This window comes from Scyliorhinus canicula, chromosome 16 (assembly GCF_902713615.1).
Source record: "Scyliorhinus canicula chromosome 16, sScyCan1.1, whole genome shotgun sequence".
Taxonomy (NCBI): Eukaryota; Metazoa; Chordata; class Chondrichthyes; order Carcharhiniformes; family Scyliorhinidae; genus Scyliorhinus; species Scyliorhinus canicula.
Genome location: NC_052161.1, coordinates 20,481,798 through 20,507,938, shown reverse-complemented (window position 1 = coordinate 20,507,938; position 26,141 = coordinate 20,481,798). Strand labels below are relative to the sequence as shown.

The following is a 26,141-nucleotide window of genomic DNA, read 5'->3' as shown; positions in this document are numbered from 1 at the left end:
CATGCAGGCCAGACCACATAAGGATGGCAGATTGCCTTCCCTAAAGGCCAGTAGTGAACCAGATGGGTTTTTCCGACAATCGATGGTAGTTGTCATAGTCGTTATTACTGAGACTAGCTTTCAATTCCAGATTTATTAATTGAATTTCAAATTCCACCAGCTGCCATAATGGGATTTGAATTCATGTCCCCAGAGCATTAGCCTGGATTATTAATCCAGTAACATTCAGTTTGCCACCATCTCCCCATTCCCACCATCTCCCCATTCCCACCATCTCCCCATTCCCACCATCTCCCCATTCCCACCATCTCCCCATTCCCACCATCTCCCCATTCCCACCATCTCCCCATTCCCACCATCTCCCCAGTCAAGTGATGAAGAGAAAAACATTGTCCGAGAACTGTAAATAGACTGTTCTGTATAGAGAGGTGCAGGAAAAGATAATCCAGACAAAGAGAAAATGATGATGCTGTAAGACAGCACTAGATCAAATTTGTGTTACCTCTGGGTTTTCTTCTTAAAATGGATGCGTTATCTAGTATGTAGTTTGATACTGCCCTGTGCCTCATTTAACATGATGCAATGGAGGGTTATTATTTTATGCTGTGTTGTGGTTTTTATAAAAGGTTCATTAGACTATTTCTAATAGACTGAAATGCAGGCACTAATTAAAGATAGTTTGCCATATTACTCCTAATGACTTGGAAAAATAGATTTTCGACCTAAATAAATCCTAAGATATTTAGAATGCAATAATAGATGTTTCAACATGTTAAACCTAATATTTTCCTTTATTATAATAATATCGGGAACATCATTGTCTGTGCTTGTGAGTCAGACGGCATGTTAATGTTTGTTAAATTTGTGATGGGGCAATGATGATGCCGCCTCCCTTCAGTAAGTTACAATTGATTTTATGCAACATTGTCACAAACTTTGCCTCGCACACATTGTGTTATCACTTTACCTTGCGGAGGAAGTGCTTAACAGAAAACACAAGATTTAGTCAAATTGGAGAAGAAAATTTGCCAAAGCGGACATGTATTAATCAGTGTCACAGGTGCTTATAATAGTCCAGCTAATTACTTCATTACTTGCCTCCACTCTACAGACCAGCTTATTCATACTGAATAGTGTAAAGTTCCATTACCAGTGCTTACTGTGATGATTTTAACCATTCTGGGAAATCTCTACAGGCCAGAACAAGTACTTGCTTGTTTCTCTATTTCACTGGGGACTCCTATTTGTGCATTCAATCGTGTTTAGTAAAATCATATCATAGACTAAATTGTTGATAAAGGGCATATTTTCTGTGTTAGATTGCCTTTTAAATACCACTAATATGTGTTTTGCCATTCATTCTTTAACATGCTTTATTTTTTATAGACACTGATCTGTCCACATAAAATTGGTAACAACTGTGTGATTGCACTGCCTACGAATTGCACCCACATTAAAATCAGCAGACCCAAAGCTCATATCATTACCATGGAGGCTAAGCTGTAAGTAGTCCCCTAGGGCTTGTTGTCCTAATGAATGCCAGATCACAAATTAATGAAGTTGCTTTGGAAAAACATTGTGATTTTTAGTCACTGAAGCATCAGTAAATCTGTCAGAACCAGGACAGCTGTTTATAGCTTGTTATGATGTCAATTTGTTTACAAATTAGATTTTCCTTTTTAAAATTTGGTGCTGAGCTGCCACTTCAGGTCAGTCATTATGAGCTCAGGATGCCTTCTGATGTATTGAAAGCTCGGAGGGGGCTCATTGCCTGATGTCACCTGAGTCCTTAGACCCCTACCATGGAATTGCGTGTAATTTGTTTTCATTGACCCGAGCTTCTCAGTGGCAAGAATCTGTGGTTATCCTAATTGGTTCATGTCAGCCATGGAAAGCATAAGCCCCATCTGTCTTCCTTCTCAATGATATCCTTTTGTTCTTTGAAAAGATCCTGGTATCTGTTCTTTAGCAGAACAGAGCCTCTAAGACCTTGACTCAAGAGGGGTGAAAGCAAATTGTTCCTTTGGAGTAAACAGCTATGAGATACAGAAATAAGTCAGGCATAATAAAGAGATAATATGCCCAGGGCAACTCAACAGTTATATTAGCTCAGTGGACTCAATTAAGAGCTCGGAGTTTAATTCCTGGGCTAGACTTGTAGCTGTGTCCTAGTCTAGGCCAACTTATCCAGGGAAGTCATGGATAACTGGCTTTGGGAATCTTCCTGCACTATTCAAGTGCTGTCCCATTGGAAAAGCACTCATTACATACATCATGCAGCTTGGAACTTCTCACACCACTGAAAATAATAGTGCACATAAGAGATGAACGAGAGTGAAGAATATTTACAAAAATGAGGTGTTAATATGTCAAAAGATACTGGGCGGTATTCTCCCCTCCCCCCCAAGCCGAGTGGGAGAATCGCCAGGGAGCCGCGCGAATCGCGCCACGCCGCCCCCACTCCCGCTCGCGTTTCTCCCATCCCCTGAAACCAGCGCTGCGCAAATCGCGCCGGGCCGCTCGGAGAATGGCCGCAAATGGCGAACGGTGATTCTCTGGCCCGGATGGGCCGAATGGCCGCTCCGACAGGACAGGTTCCCGCCGGCGCCGTCCACCCCTGGTCGCTGCCGGCGGGAACTGTGCGGGAATGCTGGGGGGGGGGGCGGCCTGTGAGGGGGGGTAGGGGGCTCCTTCACCAGCGGGGGCCTCCGATGGGTTCTGGCCCGTGATCGGGGCCTGCCAATTGGCGGGCTGGCCTCTTCCCCCGGCGGCGCCCACCCCCCCCGGGCTTACCTCCTTCCGCAGCCGGCCCTAGAACACCGGCGCCATGTTGGTGAGGGGCTGGCGTACGTAAGAAATTCCCCGCGCATGCGCAGGATGGCACAACCCAACTGCGCATGCGCAGGATTGAGCTGCCCCAACTGCGCGTGCGCGGTTTGGCACAGCGCCCATTTGGCGCTGCGTAAGGACGCTGGAGTGGCGTGAACCAGAATAGGTCATGCCCGGGACCTGTTCACAACGCCGTTCACGATGGGGCGGGCACTTAGTCCCGGGAGCGGAGAATACTGCCCATTGTTTTTTAAAAATTAAATATAATCTTTAATATTGATTTAATTTACCTGAAATATCTTTACAAATGTATAATTGCAGACATCAAATTGGATTTGGAATACAAAGTAGTGGTCCTCTGAATTAAAAAAAATGGATATTTAAACAACCTTTTACAGCTTAGTCCAGTCATTACCTCTAAAATACGTTACAGTAATGTCGCCTATGCAGACAGGTTTCTGTAAGTGTCTAATTTAACATTTCATACCTTGGCCCAGATTTCCAAGTAGTCTCAGGAAAACCCAACCTGCACATTTTTGCACCTTCCAAAATGCACACCTGGCCCATGTGTGACTTTTACTGAGACTTTACTTGTCTTTTCACATAGGGTTGAGGTTTGTAATGCATTTTGTGCACCATCCTCTCCCCCCCCCCCCCCCCCCCCATTGCCAATCTATCCCACGTCAGATCACCTATGTCACCTCCATGCCCTCCTGGACCCCCCTATGCAACCCCATGGTCCCGCAGATCCCTCAGGTACCCCATGCTACACTATGTCACCTCAGATGCCCCATGTCACCTCTATACCCATCCTGTATCCTCCTTGGCAACCCACCCAGTGTCCAATATGTACATTCCTAAGCGGTAATGCAATAGTTATGAGAATTATTTTTAAATCATTGGAGATGAGATATAAACCACTGTCAATCTAATAAAACTTTTAATTTCAAACACATTGGGCTAAATTGTCCATTTGGGAAACTATGGGCGTGATTCTCCCATGCCGTGCCGGTGGGAGAATCGGCGTTCGCGCCATTTTTCCCCGCGGCGCTGGTCCGACGCCAGCAGGTGATTCTCCGAGGAGCGGAGAATCGGCGCCGTTTGTGCCAGCGCGTTTGGCGCAGCGCCGGTCGCGGGCCACTGTCCGTGGCTGGGCAGCCGATTCTCCGGCCTTTATGGGCCGTGCAGCCGCGCAGAAAAAGCAGAGTCCCGCCGGCGCCGTTCACACCTGGTCGCTGCCGGAGGGAACTCTACGTGTAGGGTCCGGGGGCGGCCTGTGGGGCGGGGGAAAGCACTCCTTCACCGGGGAGGACCTCCGATGGGGTCTGGCCCGCGATCGGGGCCCACCGATCGGCGGGCCAGCATCTCCAGCCCTGGCCCTATTTTATTACACGGCCGGCCCCTGAACCCCCACACCATGTTGGGTCAGGGCCGGCGCGCTGAGGAAGCCTCCCGCGCATTTGCGGGTAGTCGCGGCCCTACTGCGAATGCGCAGGTTGGTGCGGCCCAACTGCGTATGCGCGGGTTGGCGTGGCACCCATTTAGCGCCGGGAAGGGAGGCTGGAGTGGTGTGAACTGCTCCAGTGCCGTGCAGGCCCCCTGTAGGAGCCAGAATTGATAGTGCTCACGCCCGTTTTGTGCCATCGGGAAACGCAACGGCGTCCATGACGACGCTAACACTCTGTCTCCATTTCGGCGAATCGCACCCTATATTCTCCTACCAGAGCTGAATTGCACCGGAAAGCCAGGAAGCAACTCCCAATCCTTAGCGATGCAAATTTCTGCATGCTGCGATTGCGAGGGATTCCCAAAGGAATCCTGGCATCGCGTCGCGATCCTGAGTGTGTGGCCTGATAGCGAGGTTCCTCGGTTGGTGGCCACCGTCACCACCATCCCCCCCCCCCCTCCCCCCCCGCATCGCAATTCAGCCCCGTACTCCCGTATTTTCTGGGACCCCCCTCCCCTCCCCCTCCCTTCCCACACAGGGAGTTGGCCCACCCCCACAGAGATCCTCTAAATACAGAGACCCCCACAGAGACTCCCTAAATAAGGACCCCCTCTCCAGACCCACCTCCCCCAGAAGAGAGACCCTTGCCAGGAAACCCCACAGAAAAGAGGCCCCTTTTGATTGAAAGGTCCTGTACCACTTCAAACAGAATTAAGTGCTTTCCGATCACCTCCCTTCATGGTTTAGTGATTTTGAAGTAATCAACTAGAAACTGACAGCACTTAACTCTGTTTGAAGTGATCTAGGAGCTGTCATTCAAAGCTTGATGTTTATAAACATTGTGGTTAGAACACTCTCAGTCAACAGAGAGCAGTAGGTGCTGCTATTTGTTTTCAACATTCAAAAACAGTGAATCTTTTGACAGTTAGAGCTCTCAGTTTAAATTGTAGTAAAAAAAATATGACAGCAGGACGGACTGGACATTTATGTTTTTAATGCATTATGGCACCTTTAGCAATTGGAAAAATGCTATAATGCATGACAACAGTTAGACAATGCTGGTCAGTATAAGGCTTAATTTACCTTTGCAGAACAGAGCAACATTACAATACAGCATCTAATAGTGACACTTTTAAAAAATATATATTTTATTTCAAGCATACACAACATCAACAGAATGCACAGTCCATCAAAACATATTCAACAATTTGTACAGTTTTTCCTCTCCCCGATGAACAGCTCCTCAAATAGCATCACGAACAGCCTCCACCACCCCTCAAAATCCTCTTTTGACCCCCTCAGAGTGAACTTAATCTTCTCCAGTCAGAGAAAGTTGTACAAGTCCCCCAGCCAGGCCGCCAGCCCTGGCTGCATCTCTGACTTCCAATTCAAAAAGATACTTCGGCGGGCAATCAGAGAGGCAAAGGCCACAACATCGGTCCCTTCCATTCCAGTAGCTCTGGCTCCTCCAAAACCCCAAAGGTTGTCACCCATAGCGTCTAGTCTGACCTCAGCCCCCACTATCCTGGATAATATCCCAAACACCGCCTCCCCAAAGCTCTCCAGCTCCTTGCAGCTGCAGAACATGTGCACATGATTCGCCAGCCCCCTTCCCACATTTTTCACACCCATCTGCCACCCCCTGGAAGAACCCCCACTGATCCTTGCCCAAGTCATGTGTACCCTGTGCACCACCTTGAATTGAATCAACCTCATCCTTGAGCAGGTTGAGTTCAGCCTACGCATTACCTCACACCAAAGTCCCCATCCTAACACCCTCTCCAACTCCTCCTCCCACTTTACCCTCACCACCTGTGCTTTGCCCTGTACCCCCAACCACCCATATATGTCCTCAATCCTGCCCAAGTCATCCAAAGGCAGCGGTTGTTCTAATAACATGTACTCTGGTAGCTGGGAGAATGTCTGCCACTCCTTTCGCACAAAGTTCTGCACCTGCTTGTACCTAAACTCGCTACCCTTCGGCAGCTCAAACCTCTCCCACAGCTCGTCCAGCCCCATAAACACCTCCCCTCTGAGAACGTATCCCTAACTTGCTCCATCCTCCACTTCCCATAAATCCCTTCAGTCCCCCCTCTCCCCCCCCCCCCCCCCCCCCCCAGCTTAAACCTGTCGTTTCCACACAGTGGCATCAGCACCGACATTTGATCCAGCTTGAAATGCCTGCTCAATTGTTTCCATATCCTGACCGCCGACTGCACCACTGGACTTCCCGTATGCTTCCCTGGGGCTAACGGCAACTGAGCCGTCGGACTGCACCCCCTGCAGGACTCCTCTTCCAACTCGATCCGCTCTGCCCCTTCATGCCACCCCCTCCACCCACCCTCCCACCAATGCCTCACCTTCTCCATGTTTGGAGTCCAGTAATGATACATCAGGTTCAGGAGCGCCAACCCCCCTTTCTGTCCGTGCTCCTGGAATAGAGCTCTCTTGAACCATGGTACCTTCCCCACCTATAAAAACTCCGCAATCAGAGCCTCCACCTTCCAGAAAAAGGGCTTATGGAGAAAGATCCGGAGGGTGTGAAAGACAAACAGGAATCTTTACGGCACATTCACTTTTACCACATGTACCCTCCCTGTCAATGCCAAGTGTAATGTATCCCACCGTTTGAGATCCCCCATGACCTTCTCCACTAACGCTGTTAAATTCCACCTGTGCATTGCGGCCCACTCATGCATCACCTGAATCCCCAAATACCTAAACCACTCTCTTGTCACCTTAAATGGTAGCACCCCAAATTGCGCCCCCCACCTCCTCGCCACATTGACCGAAACCACCTCGCTCTTCCCTACATTCAACTTGTACCCGGAGAAGATCCCAGAACTCTCCAGCAGCCTCATGATTCTGCTCATACTCTCCAGCGGGTCCAACACAAAAACAGCAGTTTGTCTGCGTACAGTGACACCCGATGCTCCCTGCTCAATCCCTCGCTACTTGGCCAACCCCCGAAGGGTCATCACCAAGGGCTCAATTACTAACGCAAATAACAGTGGCGACCCCAGGCACCCCTGCCACGTTCCCCTGTGCAGCCCAAAATACCCTGAACTCATCTCGTTCGTCCACACAGTTTCCACTGGGCCACATATAAAAGATGAACCCACGGCCACAAACTTCTGCCCAAACCCAAACCTACCCAGAATTTCAAACAGATACCTCAACTCTATCCGGACAAAGGCCTTCTCTGCATCCATGAATAAAATAACTTACAGCCCCCCGACTGAGTCATTACTACATTCAACAGCCTCCTAATGTTGCTGGAGAGCTGACTACCCTTCACAAATTCCACCTCTGGCACACACCCCCTCCAACCTGCATGCCAACACCTTCGCCAATATTTGCACATCCTTGTTCAACAAAGAGATGGGCCTGTAGGACCCACACTCCAGTGAGTCCTTCCCTATCTTCGGGATCAACAAAATTGCCACCTGCGGCAAGGTTGCTGGCAACTTACCCCTCTCCATCGCCTCACTGAGTGTGTGGGGGGGGGGGGGGGGGGGAACTCTGTTGCAAACTGCTTTTAGAATTACGCTGGAAAACCATCCGTGCCCAAGCCCTTACCCGACTGTATTCCCCTGATGCTCTCCATCATCTCCCTCAGTCCCAGTAGCTTCTCTTGGGGCACGACCTCTCCACCTGGCTCGGCATTGTACAGCTTCTCGTAACACCCCCCAAACACCTCATTTATCTCTTTCCCGCCCTCACCGTTAAAATCTCCCGGACGTTGCCTGCCGCCACAATTGGTGGGCCAGCATATGACTCACCTTCTCACCATACATACTGCATCCATTCGCCCTCCGCAGCACCCTCACCGCCTCACCCGCGTCAGCCTATCAAACTGCCTCTCTTCCTCTCCGCCAGTAACTCCTTCATGGGGGCCGCTGTGTATCTTCTATTTACCTCCACTATCTCCTCCAACAGCTGTCTGTGCTCCCCCCCCCCCGCTATCTCTACGAGCTTTAAACAAAATTATCTCACCTCAGACCACCGCCTTCAAAGCTTGCCAAAACGTGGCCTCCGGCATCTCCCCGTTCTGAACATAGTTCCTAACTGAACATAGTTCCTAATCGCCACCCTCACCCTCACTTTCTCACAGAACCCCTTGACCACCTGCAGTCCCAAATCCAACTTCCACCCCGGCCTCTGCACCTGCCTCGAACTAAGCCTCACCTCCAGACAATGCAGCGCTTAGTCCGAGATCATCATTCCCGCATACTCCGCCCCTACCACCCCCATCAGCACTGCCTGACTCACCACAAAAAAAAATTCTAGAATGCACCTTATAAACTTGTGAGAAGAAGGAATACCCCCTAACCCCCCTCCCCAACCCGGGTTTCTAAACTTCCATGGATCCACCATCCCCATGCTCTCCATAAACCCTCCCAACTCCTTCACCATCCTTGACCTTCCCATCGACTTGGGGCACGACCTGTCCACCTTCGGCTCCATCACAAGGTTAAAATCCCCTCCCATGATCAACTGGCATGTGTCAAAGTCCGGAATCGCCCCCAGTAGCTTCTTTACAAACCCCACCTCGTCCCAGTTAGGCACATATAATCTAATAGTGACACTTGAAGGTGTTAAAACATTTCACACTTACCTGTCCGAATGCTCCAGACTCGTCAGCAGGTGTAAGGTGTAGAGGAGGAAATACCATTTTCCTGTGAACCTCACAAGGGAGATCACAACTTCAAAAGAGGTGTTGTGTGTGCATTTTACACTCTCGGCCTTGCCAACCAGCGAAAAGGCCACATGAAAATGGCAGAAGAAAATTACATTTCCTCCGATGAAAAAACAAAGCGCAGCATTTTGCACTCCGATTCTCATGTCTGTTTAAAGATGAAAATCTGGCCCCTCCTCTTCCAATCTCCAAGAGACGGTGTATATAAGGTGAAGGTCTGTCATTCCACTCAGGCCAGGATCAATTTTAGCCGTTATAAACCACAAGGTCACTCTAGCCTCCTGGCATCCACTAACCTGGCTCACAAATGAAGAGTTGAAAAGACATCAGAGAACTCACCCACAGAAGCATATTTCAGAAAAAAAGATTAAGGAGGGAAAACGAGAGGAGAAATTGTTGGAAGATGGGCAGACTATAAAGGGTTTGAAGACGAAAGCAAAAGTATTTTCTGTGGTATGCAACTAAAACTGATTATCACGGTCAGATAAGAATGAAGAAATGTTTTTGAAGAAGCCCACAGATGTAAGACAGTGTGAAGAAATCAAAGAAAGGGATTTCAAATTCTAATCAGAAATACATGTAGACAACTTTTAAAAAGATGAAGGTGCTGATTGCGGTAGAGTACTAAATTTTAGAATATGGCAGCTGATGAGGCTTTTGTAAACAAAGAGCTCTAGTGTATTTTTTTATTAGATGTTCCAAACTGGCATATTTGATTCAGTGGCGTGATCTTAGACAACATAGAACATTTTAATGCATTTGGATGACCTGTCAGAAATAAAGGAAACTACTTCAGTGGCCAGTAGCTAATTCCTGCTTTTTAGAATAGAATTTGTCCTCACACTGGCATTTTAAAAATGAGTTCTGAGCTAACAAAAATACCTGAGGGTTAATCAAGAAGGATTTTGTAAGCAGTTTGTCTTTCTGTCACAGCCTTCCTCCAATTTTTAAATTACCTCAATTAATTGTTCTTTCTTTGAGTTTTTGACATCGCGAGATCTGCACAAGTTGAAGGGTGCAACAGGTACCAGTCCCACTGGCTCCCTCCCTCCTCCATTCATCCTGATGAAACCATCTGGAATTTCCTATGGCTATTTTTTTTGCTCTGAGTCACTTGTCCCAGATGCCACCCCAGAAATTCTGTGTGGTAAATCCTGAGTGTGATTTCTGGTTCTATTATTTTGTGAAAGAATGCAGTGACACAAACAAAATGGCTGAAAACGTATTCTGGACGGCACGGTGGTGTCATGCTTCACGGCGCCGAGGACTCAGGTTCGATCCCTGCCCCGGGTCACTGTGGAGTTTGCACATTCGCCCCATGTCGATGTGTGTCTCACCCCCACAACCCAAAAATGTGCAGGGTAGCTGGATTGGCCACACTAAATTTCCCCTTAATTGTAAAATAAAAGAACATTTTTTTTATGGTGTACTCTGGGGACAGCAGCAAGGAAATGTGTAATAACTGTGACAGTATCACTGAACTTTTACAATATACATGTAGACAATTCAGCCCATCGTGTCAGCACTAGCTCTCTGAATAAGCTCATCACCTGGTGCCATTCCCCACCTTTTCCAAGTACCTCTGCCCATTCTTCCTTTTCAGATAACAGTCCAATTCCATTTTGAATGCTTCAGTTGAACCTTCTTCCACCACACTTGCAGGCAGTGCGTTTGAGACTAAAACTCGCTGAATGAAAAGATTTTTCCTCATGTTTCTTTTGCCTCTTGTGCCAATTAATTTAAATCTGTGTCCTTTTGTTCCTGATCTTTCCACAGTTTCTCCTTACTTACTCTGTCCAGATCCCTCGTGATTTTGAATGCCTCTAGAAATGCAAAGTATCAATGAAAAGTAACAAAATCATATCAGAGATGTTTCCTGCGACGAATGTTTGCTTTCCCATCGCGCAGGTACACCAATGGACCACCTGTTTCTGGGTGCGGTTGAACAGGAAAGTTTCAAAGTGTAATTTCAGGCAGGTTTGGCGAGGAATTTCTCCCGGCTCTGTTGGCGAGTTCCTTACCTAACCACACTTAGTCACTTTTTTGGGCGCTTCCAGAGGTCCCTTCATACCACGCTTCATCCCCCCACCCGTCATACCACAATCATCCTGCCTTTCATGGCCATTTCTGCACTCAGGCACCGACTATTGGCAGTACCACCCTGGCACATGGATCTGGCACCCTGTAAGCGCCCCTGCCAGTCTTGCAGTATCAGCCGGGTGCTTTGGTAGTGCCAGGATGGCAGTGCCAAGGTGCCAGCCTGGCAGTGCCCGGGTGCCACCATGTCCATGTCCAATGGCCTGGGAGACCCCCAGGTGTCCTGATACTTGGCCACGTTTGTGTGGACTGGTATTAATCAGCGCCCGCGTGTCCTCTCACTGGGGAGCTGGTTAGATTACGGGAGGCTGTTAGATCGAACTTCTGTCTCGCAAATGAAATGGAGGTCACCCTCAATTGGCCTCATTTAGCTTTGTGCCACGTCTTGGAGAGATCCAGATCCCGCATACGGGAGTTAGCTGGTTAGATCGCAAACCCCTCAGTGCCCGCCGTGATTCCCGATTTGGGCCTGCCCCGTGACCTTGCCAGCCAGCACAGATCCTCACCGGCACAATGCGGCCATTAAACCGTGCCCCATGTCTTCTAATTTTAGCGAATATTCAATTTGAGAATAAATAGGTTCACATAGGTTACCAGAAAAATGAGTGAAGAAAATTGTATCGACTGGTTTACTGCTCAACAATGACTCTTCTGCAGTGAAACAGAGGAGAAACAGACAGCCTGGAGGTGTAGATCTATTAAGTACTGCACACTAAAAGTCAACTCACTTTATTGGCCTGACATTCTGCAGACCAGATTACAAGAACTAGGTCATTTAAATGCCTGGCACAGGTGCATTGCTCCACTATGGCCCAATAAAATCTTTATTGTTAACTCAGGAAGAGCATTCTGAGTGTTGAATCCCCACCCTACACTGACTGCCCCCTCAACAACCATCTGTATTGCTACTCCTTGGTGCTTTACTCTGCTTCTCCCTCATCAACAGTACGATCTCCTGTGGAGCCTGTGTCTGATTTTTGTGTGAATAATGGGCAATTATTTTCTGTGAAGAGACCAGATCGGACATTATGGAGCGGGAGAATTTGTACAGGGTCTTCTCATCTCCTGTAACATTGGCAGAGCTTTGCCGGATCCTTAGAGAAGTGATTAAGTAACCATTTGACAATTTAGCCTATTTCTCTGTGGTTTCATCAACCCTGCGTCAAGTCGGAGGTAGAAAATTAGCAGAACACCTGTGGGAATTCTACAGGTATAAGTACCTAAATATGGCATGGTATTGGCATTATATGGACGTGTGCACAGTTGGCGCGCGTGAAATGTTGTTACATATTTTGCAAAATGGGCAATAAATGACACACAACCGCACCCTTTGCAATACTGCCATTTCCATACTTCCAAAACCTTCCCAATCCTCTCTTCTTATTAAATAATTATTTGAATCCTTTGTAGTTTTTGATTATCCTGTTCACAAATATCAATGAGGGGTTTCTTGTTTTGCTGCCTGCAGAACATTCCCTTTTCCATCATGCCATGTATAGTATAGGCGGCACGGTAGCCTAGTGGTTAGCACTGTTGCTTCACAGCACCAGGGACCCAAGTTTGATTCCCGGCTAGGATCACTGTCTGTGCAGAGTCTGCACGTTCTCCCCGTGTCTGAGTGGGTTTCCTCCCACAAGTCACGAAAGACATGCTGTTAGGTAATTTGGACATTCTTAATTTCTCCCTCAGTGTACCAGAACAGGCACTGGAATGTGGCGACTAGGGGATTTTCACAGTAACTTCATTACAGTGTTAATGTTCCGCCTACTTGTGACAATGAAGATTATTATTAGTTGCCCAATCCTATTAGTTTTCCTGTTCGATAACAATTTTCTTGACCAGTGTTCTCCTGAAGGACTGATTATTTTCTTGGGATATGGATTTGTGCCTCTAGGCGTCCTACACCACTTGCCCTGGTGACCTTGACAGTGAATGGTGGCAGACTTTTTAACTGCCGGGACCTTCACAGCAGTGCCCAATACTGCCTTCACCAATGTCCACACATGCACTTCCAGTGGAGGTTGCTGAGATCAGGTATGGAAACCTGCCTGATTTTCACCTCCATGCTCATTGCCCCTGAAGTAACTCTACCTGACCCAGCCGAGACCCACACCTATTGTCTGCATCGTTCAGGAGGTCACTCGCTGAACTTGCTGAGCATTGACAATTACATGTTTCCATCTTACTTTCTACCTCCCTATCAGCATAGCTTTGTATATGCACAGAACTCTCGCACATGCTCTATGTCCTGCACCCTGATTTACAGTAATATTCGTGCCATATCTTCATGCTTCTTTTCAAATTAACTTCTTCCAGATCTCTAATGAAATTTACCTTCTAAAGTTGCTAGTTGCAGGATCACACATTCTGAGCAGACACATTTTACATCGTAAAATAAGCATTTCTCCCATTTCCTGGTGAGTTTGGTCCAATGCTTATAAGTAGGCCTGACATCTCTACACTAAAAATAAAAAAAAAAGGCTACTGGCCTTGGGGGCACTAAGGAAAAAATGTTCAAAAACAATGAGGATATTTTGCGGCGGTAGAGCAAAAACCAAAATCAGCCTTTTAAAAAAATCCTTGTTGGCCTATCAGAAATGAAAAAAGAACTCAAAGGTCTATCAAATAAAATGACATTTGCCTTGTGAAACTAAAAGATTGTTTTTACAGCTCTGGGAAAAATGACATTCTAATGATCAAATGGAGTTTGACACTGATGATCCATTGAGGCTACCCAAATAATTAGCATTATGAGTTTGAAAAATTCGAAGCATTCTACAATCGGCCCATTTGAAAATGTTGATCAAACACTGCTCCAGCACAATTAATTGTAGTTATGCCTCCCTTCCTTCGAGCAACATTTTAAGTAGTTGTGCAGATTTTCGGAATGGGGAGCAGTCAGGAAGCAAACATATGAGTGTTCCGCGCTAACAGGGCCGTGGCCCCTTCCCCATTTTACGGCAGATGCCGTTCTTCACAAATTGCAGGGTGATTGTCACATGATGGCTCTTGTTAGAATGGTTTATTACTTCCAGTTTAAAAACAGCAATTAGAGTCACCATTGTTCTGTGAAAGCTAACATTTCTAGCTGTAGATTTGACTGAAATGTCAAAATTGCTATTTGTTCTTTGCGAAATTGCACTTAGAACCTTTTGGCTACTGATCTACTAGCCGGTGCTTTTACCTGCCAGTGAATGTATTTTTTATTGTCAGCTTTAACCATACAAGTCAAAAAAAAACTTTGCATACAATGGAGAATTAATCTTCTGATTTCAGAGCAGGTCAAGTGTGAGACTTGCTGGTAGGTAGCAGGTGAGCAGTTCTTATCCAATGTTCACACAATAAGTCAAAGGCAAGGTGTGCACTAGAGCAGGAAACAATTTCATCATGTTTGATATTTAGCCTCGAGGCACACAAGTTGTTTGGAGGTGCCTTGTGGGAAAGAAGGAGTTAATTAAATTACCATATGTTTAGTTTGGATCCTGTTGTAGGCCTGTCAGGTAATGGGCAACATGCCTGAACTTGAGGCAGGAAATCAACTGTGCATTAGCTGTGTTTTGTGGGGAGGCAGATGACAATGTGCAATTGAGTTGGCTACTCTTTAGAGAATACAGAGATAGTTCCTAAGCACATTTTGATAGCATGTTGTCTCGATAGGTGAGATATTCTACTGTTGTGTAATAATTTTAAAATAATTGTTTAAAATTAATATGATAGTTTTATGGACACTGAAAACTGGTGTAATAACAATCTTGAACATCTGAAAAGCCTAGCATTGTCATTGCCCCCAAACTAACAATTGGGTTGATTCAGGTTTTTTTTTCATCTCCTCCATTCTCCCACAACCAAAGGCTAAAGGCAAGGGATCATTTTCCTGCCTCTGTCTGTGATACGGAAACTGTCGCATCGCCTGAATCATCTTCCTTCAGTCAAATCTTGGTGGATTCCGCAAGCACAGTCTCTACAGATCAGGCTAACAAATCACAAAATGACACCGCACAACTACCAACAGCCCCTAGAGCTTGTAAACTCCAGCCGCCACAGGCAGAGAGCAGCTGGCAGAGGGAGGAGAAAAATGCTCTGGTGAGTAAATCATTGTTAAATAGCAACAACGGATGTTTCAGCAATCAAATCTGCCAATAAGTAAATAATTATGGGTGAACACCTGGTTTTTGTACTGAAGAGTTCACCTGCCACAGGCACAGATGATGCAAATCAAAAGTTTACACACTTTCTGAACCAGCCTGGGACTCTTCGGTATGGATGAGTTAGGAATTTATAATCATGATGAATGCATCGTCATTTCTTTCAAATTAATCAGACTTTTAACTGTACAAAACTTTGTTTCATGCCTATAGACTGTAATTATATTTGATGAGAAACATTTTGTATCATTTCATCATATAGGGTAAAGAAAACAAGCTCTTAATTTTTCAGACATTCTTTGTGTATGAGCCCTGACAGTGTGTATTAGCAGTCTGTTCAACAGTTGAAGGAATCACAGCCCATTCTAACCCTGCTGCATGCCCTTCATGCACACATGTCCAGTCACTGTATACAATCTGAAGCAGAGATTCAGCTTAATGTTTCCTTTTCTTGCCGAGAAAACTGACTAACCCACTGACCTGCACACAACCACCCCCATCTCCCACACCTCACTCGCCCCCAGCTGTAGCATTTGAACTGCTCCTATGGCTGAGGTCAATCAACTTAACGCAGATCCGGGATCCAACCTTGTAGCCTGTATGTGTTTTTTTTTCTTCTTTAATAAATTTAGAGTACCCAATTCATGTTTTCCATTTAAGGGGCAATTTAGCGTGGCTAATCCGCCTACCCTGCACATCTGTGGGTTGTGGGGGCGAAACCCACACAAACACGAGGAGAATGTGCAAACTTCAGACGGACAGTGACCCAGAGCCGGGATCGAACCTGGGACCGCAGTGCCGTGAGGCAAAAGTGCTAACCACAGCGCCACCGTGCTGCCCGCCTGTATGTGGCTCTATAGATGCTGTCTTTCCCCATCAACTATTGAGGGAACTTTGTTGCATGCTGTAAAAAGAGGACATTCCTTGAAGTTGGTACGCAAATTTAACACCAAAGATATTATGGCTACCTTGATTTACTGAAGACGACTTTGAATTAAAATCCCTGTTGTGGTCCTCTAAATTTGAAAATATGATTTATATTGCAGTTGGGTAGATATTTTGGGGGAAAATACCAACATTTTTACTTGATAGAAAAGTTATTTTCTAAGTACTTTTACAAAAACTTCAGTGTGAAGGTCATTGAGATTTTCCTCTTAATTTTCTACAATAATTATACGCATTAATGTTTTTATAAGCACAGCTGTCTTTATGGGTCAATAGATTTTCTTCTGTGTTGCCAGAACAGTCACAATCAATCATGTCTGCTTTCTAAGATTCAGTCTTCCAAACAATACAGGACTTTCTATAATGTTTTAAGAGCTAATTACTGTTACGTTTTATTTGTGCATGCCTGTAGTGTAGGAGGCACAAAGGAACAGAACTCAAGAGTTAGAATTGAAATGGTTTTGACAAGTCAAGGATTGTAATATTAATTCAGATGTACAAAGAAAATGTGAAACTTTACTATGCCGTTAATAGGCCTGTTTGAAGATAATGAATGATGCACTTCGTAGAGTAGTTCGTTTTGATATTGATTACTGCCAATTTCATTCTCCCTCAGCAGCTGTGGACTGTGGCCAAGGTAGGTTTTGCTTTCTTTGGAGCAGAAGACTTTGAGGTGACTGAGATAATTGAAAATTTTCTAGCCTCTGATAGAGTTGAATAGAGCTAATGTAGGAAAGTTGTTCAAGAGGGTTAAGTATGCAAGTGTCAGCAACAAAAGTTTAAAATAAGTACATTAGGATTAAATCAGACTGAACATTTTTTTAATCAAAAGGCAATTGACTTGTGGAATAGCTACCCACGATGCTATTGAAGTAGACATTAGAAATAGATCGAGTTCGGTTTCTGGGAAAAAAAAGTTGGATTGAGGGATGTAGACTGAAGGCAGGTAGGGAAAATTAAGGACTAGATAATATGTCATATCTTAATGGGCGGGTCTGGCACCCGGAAGTAGATGGATTCCCAACTCTTTCTCCGGTTGTAGCTGCACGCTGTATAAAACGACAATTAGCCAATTGATATTGGAGGATTTGCATGCATCTGCCCAATCCGAGTAGAGGAGCATGATGCCCGGCAGCTGTAATCATTGGCCATGACCCGGTAGGAACTCCTGGCCACTCATTTAAAGAGCCACCTGACGTGGGGCACTGTAAAGGGAAAAGCCACAAAGAAGTGTTTTTTTCCCCAGAAAGGTTATCAGCATTGTTTAAGGTGAGCGTTATTGTTCTATAAAGTGTGTTACAACCTGCAGAGGCTTTGCGTTGATTGTCACCATTGAATACAGATGGTATTAAACATGATGTTAAGCATTAAAATTGAGCAGCTGCTTCGTGCTAGCATGGTTTTCTCCATAGCTGGCTGAGACAAGGGAGCGAGGGGAGAGGTAGGGAAGAGTGGCTAGAGTCCCACAGCAATTTGATGAAGAATCCCTCCGCATCCTACTCCAGGCTGCATCCTCCAGGCGTGAGGTCCTTTTGCCAGATGGTGGGAAGATGAGACCCCCTCTATAACCCGAGCAGCCTGCGAGGAGGCGGACGTGGAGGTCAGCAGCATGGGGTCATGCCTCAAAACTGGGGGCAATGGAGGAGGAGGCTGAATAATTTGTTGAGATTGGCACGGGTGAGTAAATCCTCTATTATTGTGCAAGGAAGCTAGAGAAAAGGCTTGAAAATGCTGGAGCTTTGTGAGTACTTCTGAGTCCAAGGCAGTATTACACACAATTGTCACTCTTCATGGCCCCAATGCCGCCGGGGAGGTATCGCTGTTGTTTCGGCAGGGGTGAAGGCCTTAGACTGACACAAGTTACATAATGTCTTGGCTGCCAACCATTGTACGGGTCATGCATTTCGTTCTTACCTTCGAGGAGTGATGAAATTAAGTTACCCTGAGAGTAATCATCATTACAATATTAATGCAGATGATACCAAGTTGGGTGGGAGGGTGAACTGTGACGAGGATGCAGAGATCCTACAGCATGATTTGGACAGGGTGAGCGAGTGGGCAAATCAATGGCAGATGCAGTATAATTTGGCTAAGTGTGAGGTTATTCACTTTGGAAGCAAAAACAGGAAGGCAGATTACTACCTGAATGGTTGTAAATTGGGAGAGAGGAGTGTGCAGCGGGATCTGGGTGTCCTTGTGTGGCAGTCGCTGAAGGTAAGCATGCAGGTGCAGCAGGCGGTAAAGAAGGCTAATGGTATATTGGCCTTCATTGCGAGAGGTTTCGAGTATAAAAGCAGGGATGTGTTGTTGCAATTATGCAGGGCCTTGGTGAGGATGCACCTGAAATATTGTGTACAGTTTTGGTCTCCTTTTCTGAGGAAGGATGTTCTTGCTCTCGAGGGAGTGCAGCGAAGGTTTACCAGACAGATTCCAGGGATGGCGCGTCTGTCATGTGAAGAGAGATTGACTAGGTTGTGATTGTTCACGCTGGAGTTCAGAAGAATGAGGGGGAATTTCATAGAGACATAAAATTCTAACGGGACTAGACAGGGTAGATGCAGGGAGGAAGTTCCCAATGGCGGGTGTGTCCAGAACCAGGAGTCACAGTCTGAGGATTCAGGGTAAACCATTTCAGACAGATATGAAGAGATATTTCTTCACTCAAAGAGTGGTCAGCCTGTGAAATTCATTACCACAGGAAGTAGTTGATGCTCAAACATTGAATATATTCAAGAGGCAGCTTGGTGTAGCACGTGGGGAGAATGGGGCCATAGGGGAGAAGGCAGGATTAGGCTATTGAGTTGGATGATCAGCCAATGATGGGAGATCGCGGGAGTGCTGGGCGATTCACGCCACGCCGCCCAGGCACCCGCACGCGATTCTCCCCCCCACCCCCACCCACATAACAGCGTGCCACGTTTTGCGACAGGCCACTCGGAGAATTGCCGCTCGCTGTTTCTAACGGTCGAGCGGCGATTCTCCGGCCCGGATGGGCCGAGCGGCCTGCCTAATCTGACCGGTTTATGCCGGCGCCAACCACACCTGGTCGCTGCCGGCGTGAACAGCGTGCGACCGCTGCGTGTGGGGCCTGTGGGGGGGGGGGGGAGGATCGAGCACCAGTGGGGTGATCAGGAGGGATCTGGCCCGCGTTCGGTGCCCACCGGTCATCAGGCCGGCATCTCTGAAAGACGCACTCTTTTCCCTCCGCCGCCCCGCAAGATCAATCCTCCATGCCTTGCGGGGCGGCGGAGGGGAGGACAGCAACCGCGCATGCGTGGGTGACGTCGTTTAGGCACTGCCGGCCGCGTCATTTACGCGGCGCCGCTTTGACCCGGGCGTCAAGGCCCGGCACGCGTAATTGACGCGGCGCCGCTCCTAGCCCCCTGGGGGTGGGAGAATAGGGGGCGAGGAGCGGCCTCCGACGCAGGAGTGAAACACTCCGGTTTTCACTCCGGCGTCGGCACTTTGTCTCCCTTTGGGAGAATCGCGCCCCTTATTTCAGGAAAAGAATGCCCCACGACGCCTGTGAAAAAAACGGGACTGAAGGTGGCGTGCCTGAATGGCAAATCTCATGTGCAGGAGGAGGATGTTCTGTTGCTGTCCCCCTCGATTGGCAGAGGCGAGTTTTGAGTAAGGCCGGGGGCTGGTAACATTGCGACAGGCTGAAACCCGATCAGGAACACAGAGTGGGGGGTAGGAAGGGGGGGGGGGGGGTGGAGGGCACGCGAGGGCGAGAGCTGGAGTGAGAGGGAAAGATGCCTGGCATGCTTACATGAGTATTGCATGCCAGGAAACCATCCACACCCAGTTGCAACCCCATCACCATGCTTGCACTCTGGCATTAAACTGATATGCCCTGGCACTACCCTGCCACCAACCTCTCCCCCTGAGAGCTGCGCTCACCTCCAATCTCCCCTGGGAGCACTTCTCCCCTATTTTCTAAAGTGCAGGTAGACCGGATTGGCCATGCTAAATTGCCCCTTAGTGTCCAAAGGCTAGGTGGGGGCTGGGCCTAGGTGCAGGTTTGGTGCTCTTTCAGAGGTTCGGTGCAGAGTCGATGGGCTGAATGGCCTCCTCCTGCACTGTAGGGATTCTATGATTATACTTCAGAGTGAAAACTAAAAAGAATTGTTGCCACTGAGAGAGAAAAGGTGAAAATAAATGAAAAGAAATCCATGTGGAAAGGTGCATGAAACAAAAGTAAATTTGAGGCCAGAATGGATCATGTAAATTGGAATATAACTGGATAATAAAGAATGAGGAGAAAAATATTGAAGTTGATATAGCCAGGATTAGATCTTCTTTAAAGTTTTAATAAGCCCTTCTTTAAAGTTTTAATAAGCCCTTCTTTAAACCTTGTGTCATACGCATTGACTCTATCTACCCAGTAATAAGTCAGGCCCAGGTAAGATTCATTTGTAATTCAAATCCTAGCTTGCATCAGAGGATTCTTTTTAATTGAATTATATTTGCAGTTGGTTTCCTAACAGCCTGCATATCCTAATGGGTACTGTCAAATCTTTATTACTTCTTGGAATTAGAAATGATTATTAACGTAACTGCAATGACTTACAGTGTTAAGCTACACTTGAAGGGAGCACAGCCCCATTTTTGATATCCTCCCTTTGAGTGCCATTCAGTACTGGGAATTGGGATCATTGAATTTACTTGATTAAGTAGAGCAATTAATTTAAGTGTACTATTAGCATGCCTAAACCACTTCAGCCTTGCACGTATATCATAGAATCGCTACAGTGTAGAATGTGGCCATTAAGCCCATCTGCACTGACACTCTGAAAGAGCATCCTAACCGGCACGTCCACGGACACAAAGGGGCAGTTTTATCATGGCCAATCCACCTATAGTGGGAACTAGACAACTTAAAAAATTAAGAAGAGCTTGGGAATTATCCCATTATCGTTTTCCCCTTCTTCAACTGGAACATGTGCCAAGAAATAGCAAATATTTTGACTTTGCACGTGATAATATCTTCAAGATAAAGTCCAGATGAAATGAACCATGCGTGACGTGTGGTTCCGAGCTCTCCCTCCTGTGCAGCACATCTTAACCTGAGAACACTTCAAAAGTGTAAATGTGATCCTTCCATTCCATCTAAGATGCTGCCTGTCTCTGAACAAGTTCTTCACAGTTTATCCACTTCTCATAAACCCATTCGCTGATTGAGAAGCAAGGTAGGCAGGCAACACTCTTCAGTCCTTCTGTCCACATCTTTTTTGAACTAAGCATTAGGATGCGTACGGGAGCAATCTTGCCAATTCTTTGTTACCTCCCTCTTCTTTTCATGCCCAGTCAGAATTGACATTGCAAAACTTGGGGAATCGCGGAAAGAAATTTCCAGTCATATGACCTTGCACCAATTCAATCCGGCGTGACTGCCACCTAAGAGGGGCAGAGCATTGCCCCGGGTTGGAGCATTAAGTGTCCAACCCAGTAATGAGATTTAAATCCATGCAAATGATGGATTTACATGGACCGCCAGAGCGGTCAAGAGCATGGCGATGGAACTGGTGCCGGGCGCAAATCGAGATTTTTCTGTTCCACTCTATTCCCCGCCCGATCACAATTCCCAGTGGCAGTAAGCGGGGAATCCAGGCACATTTGTCTGGAATATGCACTCAGCAGCGCATTTCCCTGAATTGGCTAATTAGCATCCAGAAAGCAAACTCACTGATGATTAAGGACAGCAGGCAGCCTCCAATCAGTGGTCCTCCAGCATGGAAGGAACAATACCTCTCTTTTGAGGTACCCTCTCAGGAACTTGAAAAAATCTAAAGTAATAAATGACCGGAGCTGCTGGACCACCATCGTGGAGGGTATCCCCTCCACAGAATGGCAACAGCTGTGGTCAGGTAGGCGGGAGGACAACATCAATCCCTACCTGCTGCTCTGGGCCTCCAGTCGGCCAGCGGGAGGAAACTCCCAAGCAGCTGACCTGTCGGCCTCTGAAAACTGGACTTTATTGCCTGTTACGTACCTTAAGTGGCTACCTGCACTAGGGGTGGATAGCCCTTCTACCCACTACAGAAAAATAATCCCAATGCAAAAGGTGCTGCCAAACTGGCATGCTTACCGGGGTATGAAATGATGCACCCATCTGCCACCTACCTGACCCCATATTGGGGCAAAAATTCAGCCTCATATCGTTGCACCAAATAATAACAGAGACTTTACTGCAGACCCAAGCCTCTCTGAGATGCTTGTGGTATTAAGGGTCAATAACTAATTCTAATTGAAATATAAAAATAATTATACACAATGGTATAAACAGAATGCCCGATGGAGAAATATGGAATACAGAATTTATTCCACATGTGGGAAAGGCCTTAATAACTCATCTGTAAATTTTACACTCGGGAATGATCAAACCCAGCACACTTGTGGAATAAATTCTGTATTGCACAGTTCCCAATTGAATAGCCTGCATTTATCGTACAGCCGCACAGTTACATCTGTTTTAAATTTGCAGCTATTTTCGGTTATATTTCAAAAGAATATGTGGGGTGGGTTATAGTCTTCCTGTAAACTGTCGCATCAGGCTGGATTTTAAAAGTGAATGAGTGTATAGCACTTGCTCCCAAAGGGTTGCCATCCAGGATATGAATGTTTTTATTTGAGGCAGAGCCATTGTAATCCTCACTGTATATGGCATTAGTTGGACAGCTGCCTGTGGAATCTTGGGGAGCTGGGTCTAAGAGAATTATGTTAAATTGTAAATATATCGTGGAAACATTTTCTTTAAGTTAGCTCGATGATGTGTCAGTTTACAATTTATGTCAAAAGACTTGGATGAGGGGACCAAACAGTTACACTTGCTGATGACCCTGGGATAGGTGGGAAAGTAAGTTGTCATTCGCGGAGTAGGAAAAAAAATTGGCAGCTGGATTATAATGTGGGAAAATATGAATTTGTCCACTTTGGCAGGAAGGATGGAAAAGCAGCGTACTATTTAAATGGAGAGGGTTTGCAGAACTCGGTGGAAGTTCTGGGTTTCCTGGTACACGGGTCACAAACAGCTAATATGCGGTTACAGCAAGTGATTAGGAAGGCAAATTTACTTTGATGTTTATTACAAGGAAATTGGGACTTACAAGTGGGGAAGATTTACTGCAGCTATAACAGGCCTTGTTCAGACCATGGGCGGGATTCTCCCATGCCGCGCCTTCTGGGAGAATTGCCCTTCCTGCCAGATTTTCGCGCGACGCCGGTCCAACGCCGTTCCTCCATTCTCCCAATCGGCGAGAGCGGCGTCATCGAGTGCGGCGCTGCGCCGCCTGGAGAATCGTCCGAGGGGCTAAGTTTGGCAATTCTCCGGGCCCCCCGGTATTCAGCGGCCTGCATGGGCCGAAGTCCCGACGCATTACCCCAGGTCACGCCATCGCGGTTCATGCCTGCAAAATAAAATCATCAGCCAGTCGTGCTTGCTGATGATGCGGGGGAAGAAGTTGACCGGCCGGCGTTTTCGGCAGCAGTATTTTGTGGCGTCCACGGCCGGGGCTGGCGGGGGGGGGGGGGGTTTCAGGGAAGGCTGCCGCCATGCTGGGAGGAGGGGCGGAGGAGGAGAGTGAGGGGAAGGGTGCCGCCATGCTCGGGGGGGGGGAGGAGAGGGGTGGATAAAGGGTGCAGCCATGCACGGGTGGGGGGTGGGGGGGAGGGGGGGGAAGGGTGCAGCCATGCTCGGGGGAGGGGTTCGTGGAAAGAGGCCTCCATGTTCCAGGGAGGGGAGAGGGTTTTCCACAGGAGCGTCGTGCCAGTCGGCCTGCCATGGCGAAGCTACGACTGCAAGTTGAGGTCATGCTGATGGGCAAAGGCCACTGGCACTGCCATCCCACAAGGCCACACACCTTGACCTTGGGTGTGTCCAGCCGTGCCCCCCCCCCTCCCAAAGGTGCCGCAACACCCAGCTGACAGCAACCATCTCTGGGAAGGGTCAAGGCGACACACATGCCAGCCCCCGTGAGGGCATGGTGGCACAATGAGGAGGGACGGGCAAAACTGGGCGGAGGACGGATACTGTGGGCAGGGGTCAGGGTGCCTGCGTGTCTGTAGCGATAGCAGCCAATCGGGGCACACATGTATCCCATGCAACCTGGCTGTTGAGGTGTCAATGTGCCATCCTTAAACATGTTGTGTCCCCCCCCCCCCCCGCCACCGGCAGATCGTAATGTTTGGGCACCAGCCAGTGATGTTTGCCACCGTGGCGGGAGCCGCTGCCCTGCAGGCGGCCCTTTGGCAGCGTCGACGCAGGCAGAGCAGCTGCGGGGCAGCGGCGGCTGCAGCAGAGGGATGGGCTGCAGAGGGCCCCGTGCCACCTGCTCAGGCTGCAGTCCCACCCGCTAGACAGGAGCAGGAGGAGGCGGAGGGGAATGATGACCACCACATTTTGGGGATGCACAGGACGGGGTTACCGATCTTGATGGGGTGCAGGGGAGGAGGAGGAGGAGCAGGTGGTGGTGCCGAGGCACCAGAGGCGCATCATGAGGCCTTGAGTGTACCGTCACCGCATGTCCTTCGAGGACCTGCCGGACAGGGCATGCAGGAGGAGACTCGGGATGAGTCGGGAAACCGTCGGCCATATCTGCCATCTCATGGCACACCTGGCACCACGTGGAATGGGGGGAGGACATGCTATCCCGGTGGCCGTGAAGGTGACGGTTGCCCTCAACGTCTACGTGGCGGGGTCCTTCCAGGCGCCGAGCGGGGACCTGTCCAGTATCTCACAGGCATCGGTGCACCAGTGCATCCGAGCAGTCACCGACACCCAGTATGCCATCGCTGACCGGTACATCCATGTCAGAGGACCGCACCCACCAGGATGCCTTGGCAGCGGGATTCGCCTCCGTGGCCAGGATACCAATGGTCCAGGGGGCAATTGATGGGATGCACGTCGCCATGCGTCCACCAGCGGAGAACAGGGATGTATTCATGAACTGACAGGGGACCTACTCCATGAACATTCAGGTGGTCTGTGACCACCGCATGAAGATCATGCACGTGTGCGCTCTGAACCCCGGCAGTGTTCATGATGCCTTTATACTGGCACAATCTTTCATCCTCGCCATGTACGAGGGACCACCCCCCCCCCCCCCCCCCCCCCCCCCCCCCCCCCCCGCTGTGGGGCTGGGTTGCCGGGTGACATGGTTACCCGTTGCGGTCATGGCTGATGACGCCTATACGGAGGCCACTGACCAACGCGGAGACCCGCTATAATGAGGCATGACCGGTACCACTCCCTGCTCGAGGACGCGGATGGACTTCTCCAACTGTGTCTGCAGATACTGAAAGATGGCCGTCATCCCGTTGTCCACTCCTGGGGTTTCCAAACGCATCGGGTCTGTGGGTGGGTCTGGTAAGTCCAAGAACCCGGGAACCGTCTGGGCGGCAGCTGGGTGCTGGGCCTGGGCTGCCCTCTGACCGTCCAGCCCCTCGGCTGCTCCTACCTCCACCTGCTGTACCGGTTCGGCTGTGTGGTGCGCACCAGTCAGTGTCCCAGAAGTCTCATCACTAACATGCCCAACCGAGGTGCGGGTATCTGCGGTGGTGGAGGGTCTGGATGACAGCAGTGACGCAAGGTCCATGTCCTCATCGGACCCCAGGTCTGGGGTCTCCTGGGTCGAGCCTTGGACCAATGAACGTTGTCTCCGGCCCATGTGAGGGGCCATGTCCAGTCTGTCCAACATCTGTTCAGCCGTCCTCTGTGCGTCACTGACCTGAGTTCCCGTCCTCTGTCCATCACTGACCTCAGTCCCCGTCCTCTGTGTGTCACTGTCCTGTCTCTCCGTCCTCTCTTCGTCCATTTCATGGCCGTCAGTGTTCTGACAGTCCGTCCTCTTTTCATCACTGTCGCTTATGTTGGTCCTCTGTGCGTCTGTCTCCTGTGGCCCAGCTTCGGACAAGGGGAGTCCTGCCTTCCCCTCCCTGGCATGAGACGTGCTGGGACGATCGTCGGCTGGCCCTGGAA

General features: G+C 48.2%; 1 protein-coding gene across 2 annotated transcripts in view; it reads left to right on the top strand.

Annotated features, from left to right (window-relative positions):
* The window catches only part of LOC119979396, a 340,254-nt gene that overhangs the window by 224,877 nt on the left and 89,236 nt on the right, over positions 1-26,141 (top strand). Inside the window, exons 14-16 of one of the 2 annotated variants that reach the window (XM_038821550.1) lie at positions 1,387-1,502; positions 14,924-15,155; positions 16,782-16,799. In XM_038821550.1, coding sequence (XP_038677478.1) covers positions 1,387-1,502; positions 14,924-15,155; positions 16,782-16,799 — 366 coding nt within the window. The remainder of the gene's footprint in view (positions 1-1,386; positions 1,503-14,923; positions 15,156-16,781; positions 16,800-26,141) is intronic. The other variant, XM_038821551.1, reaches the window with a different exon arrangement.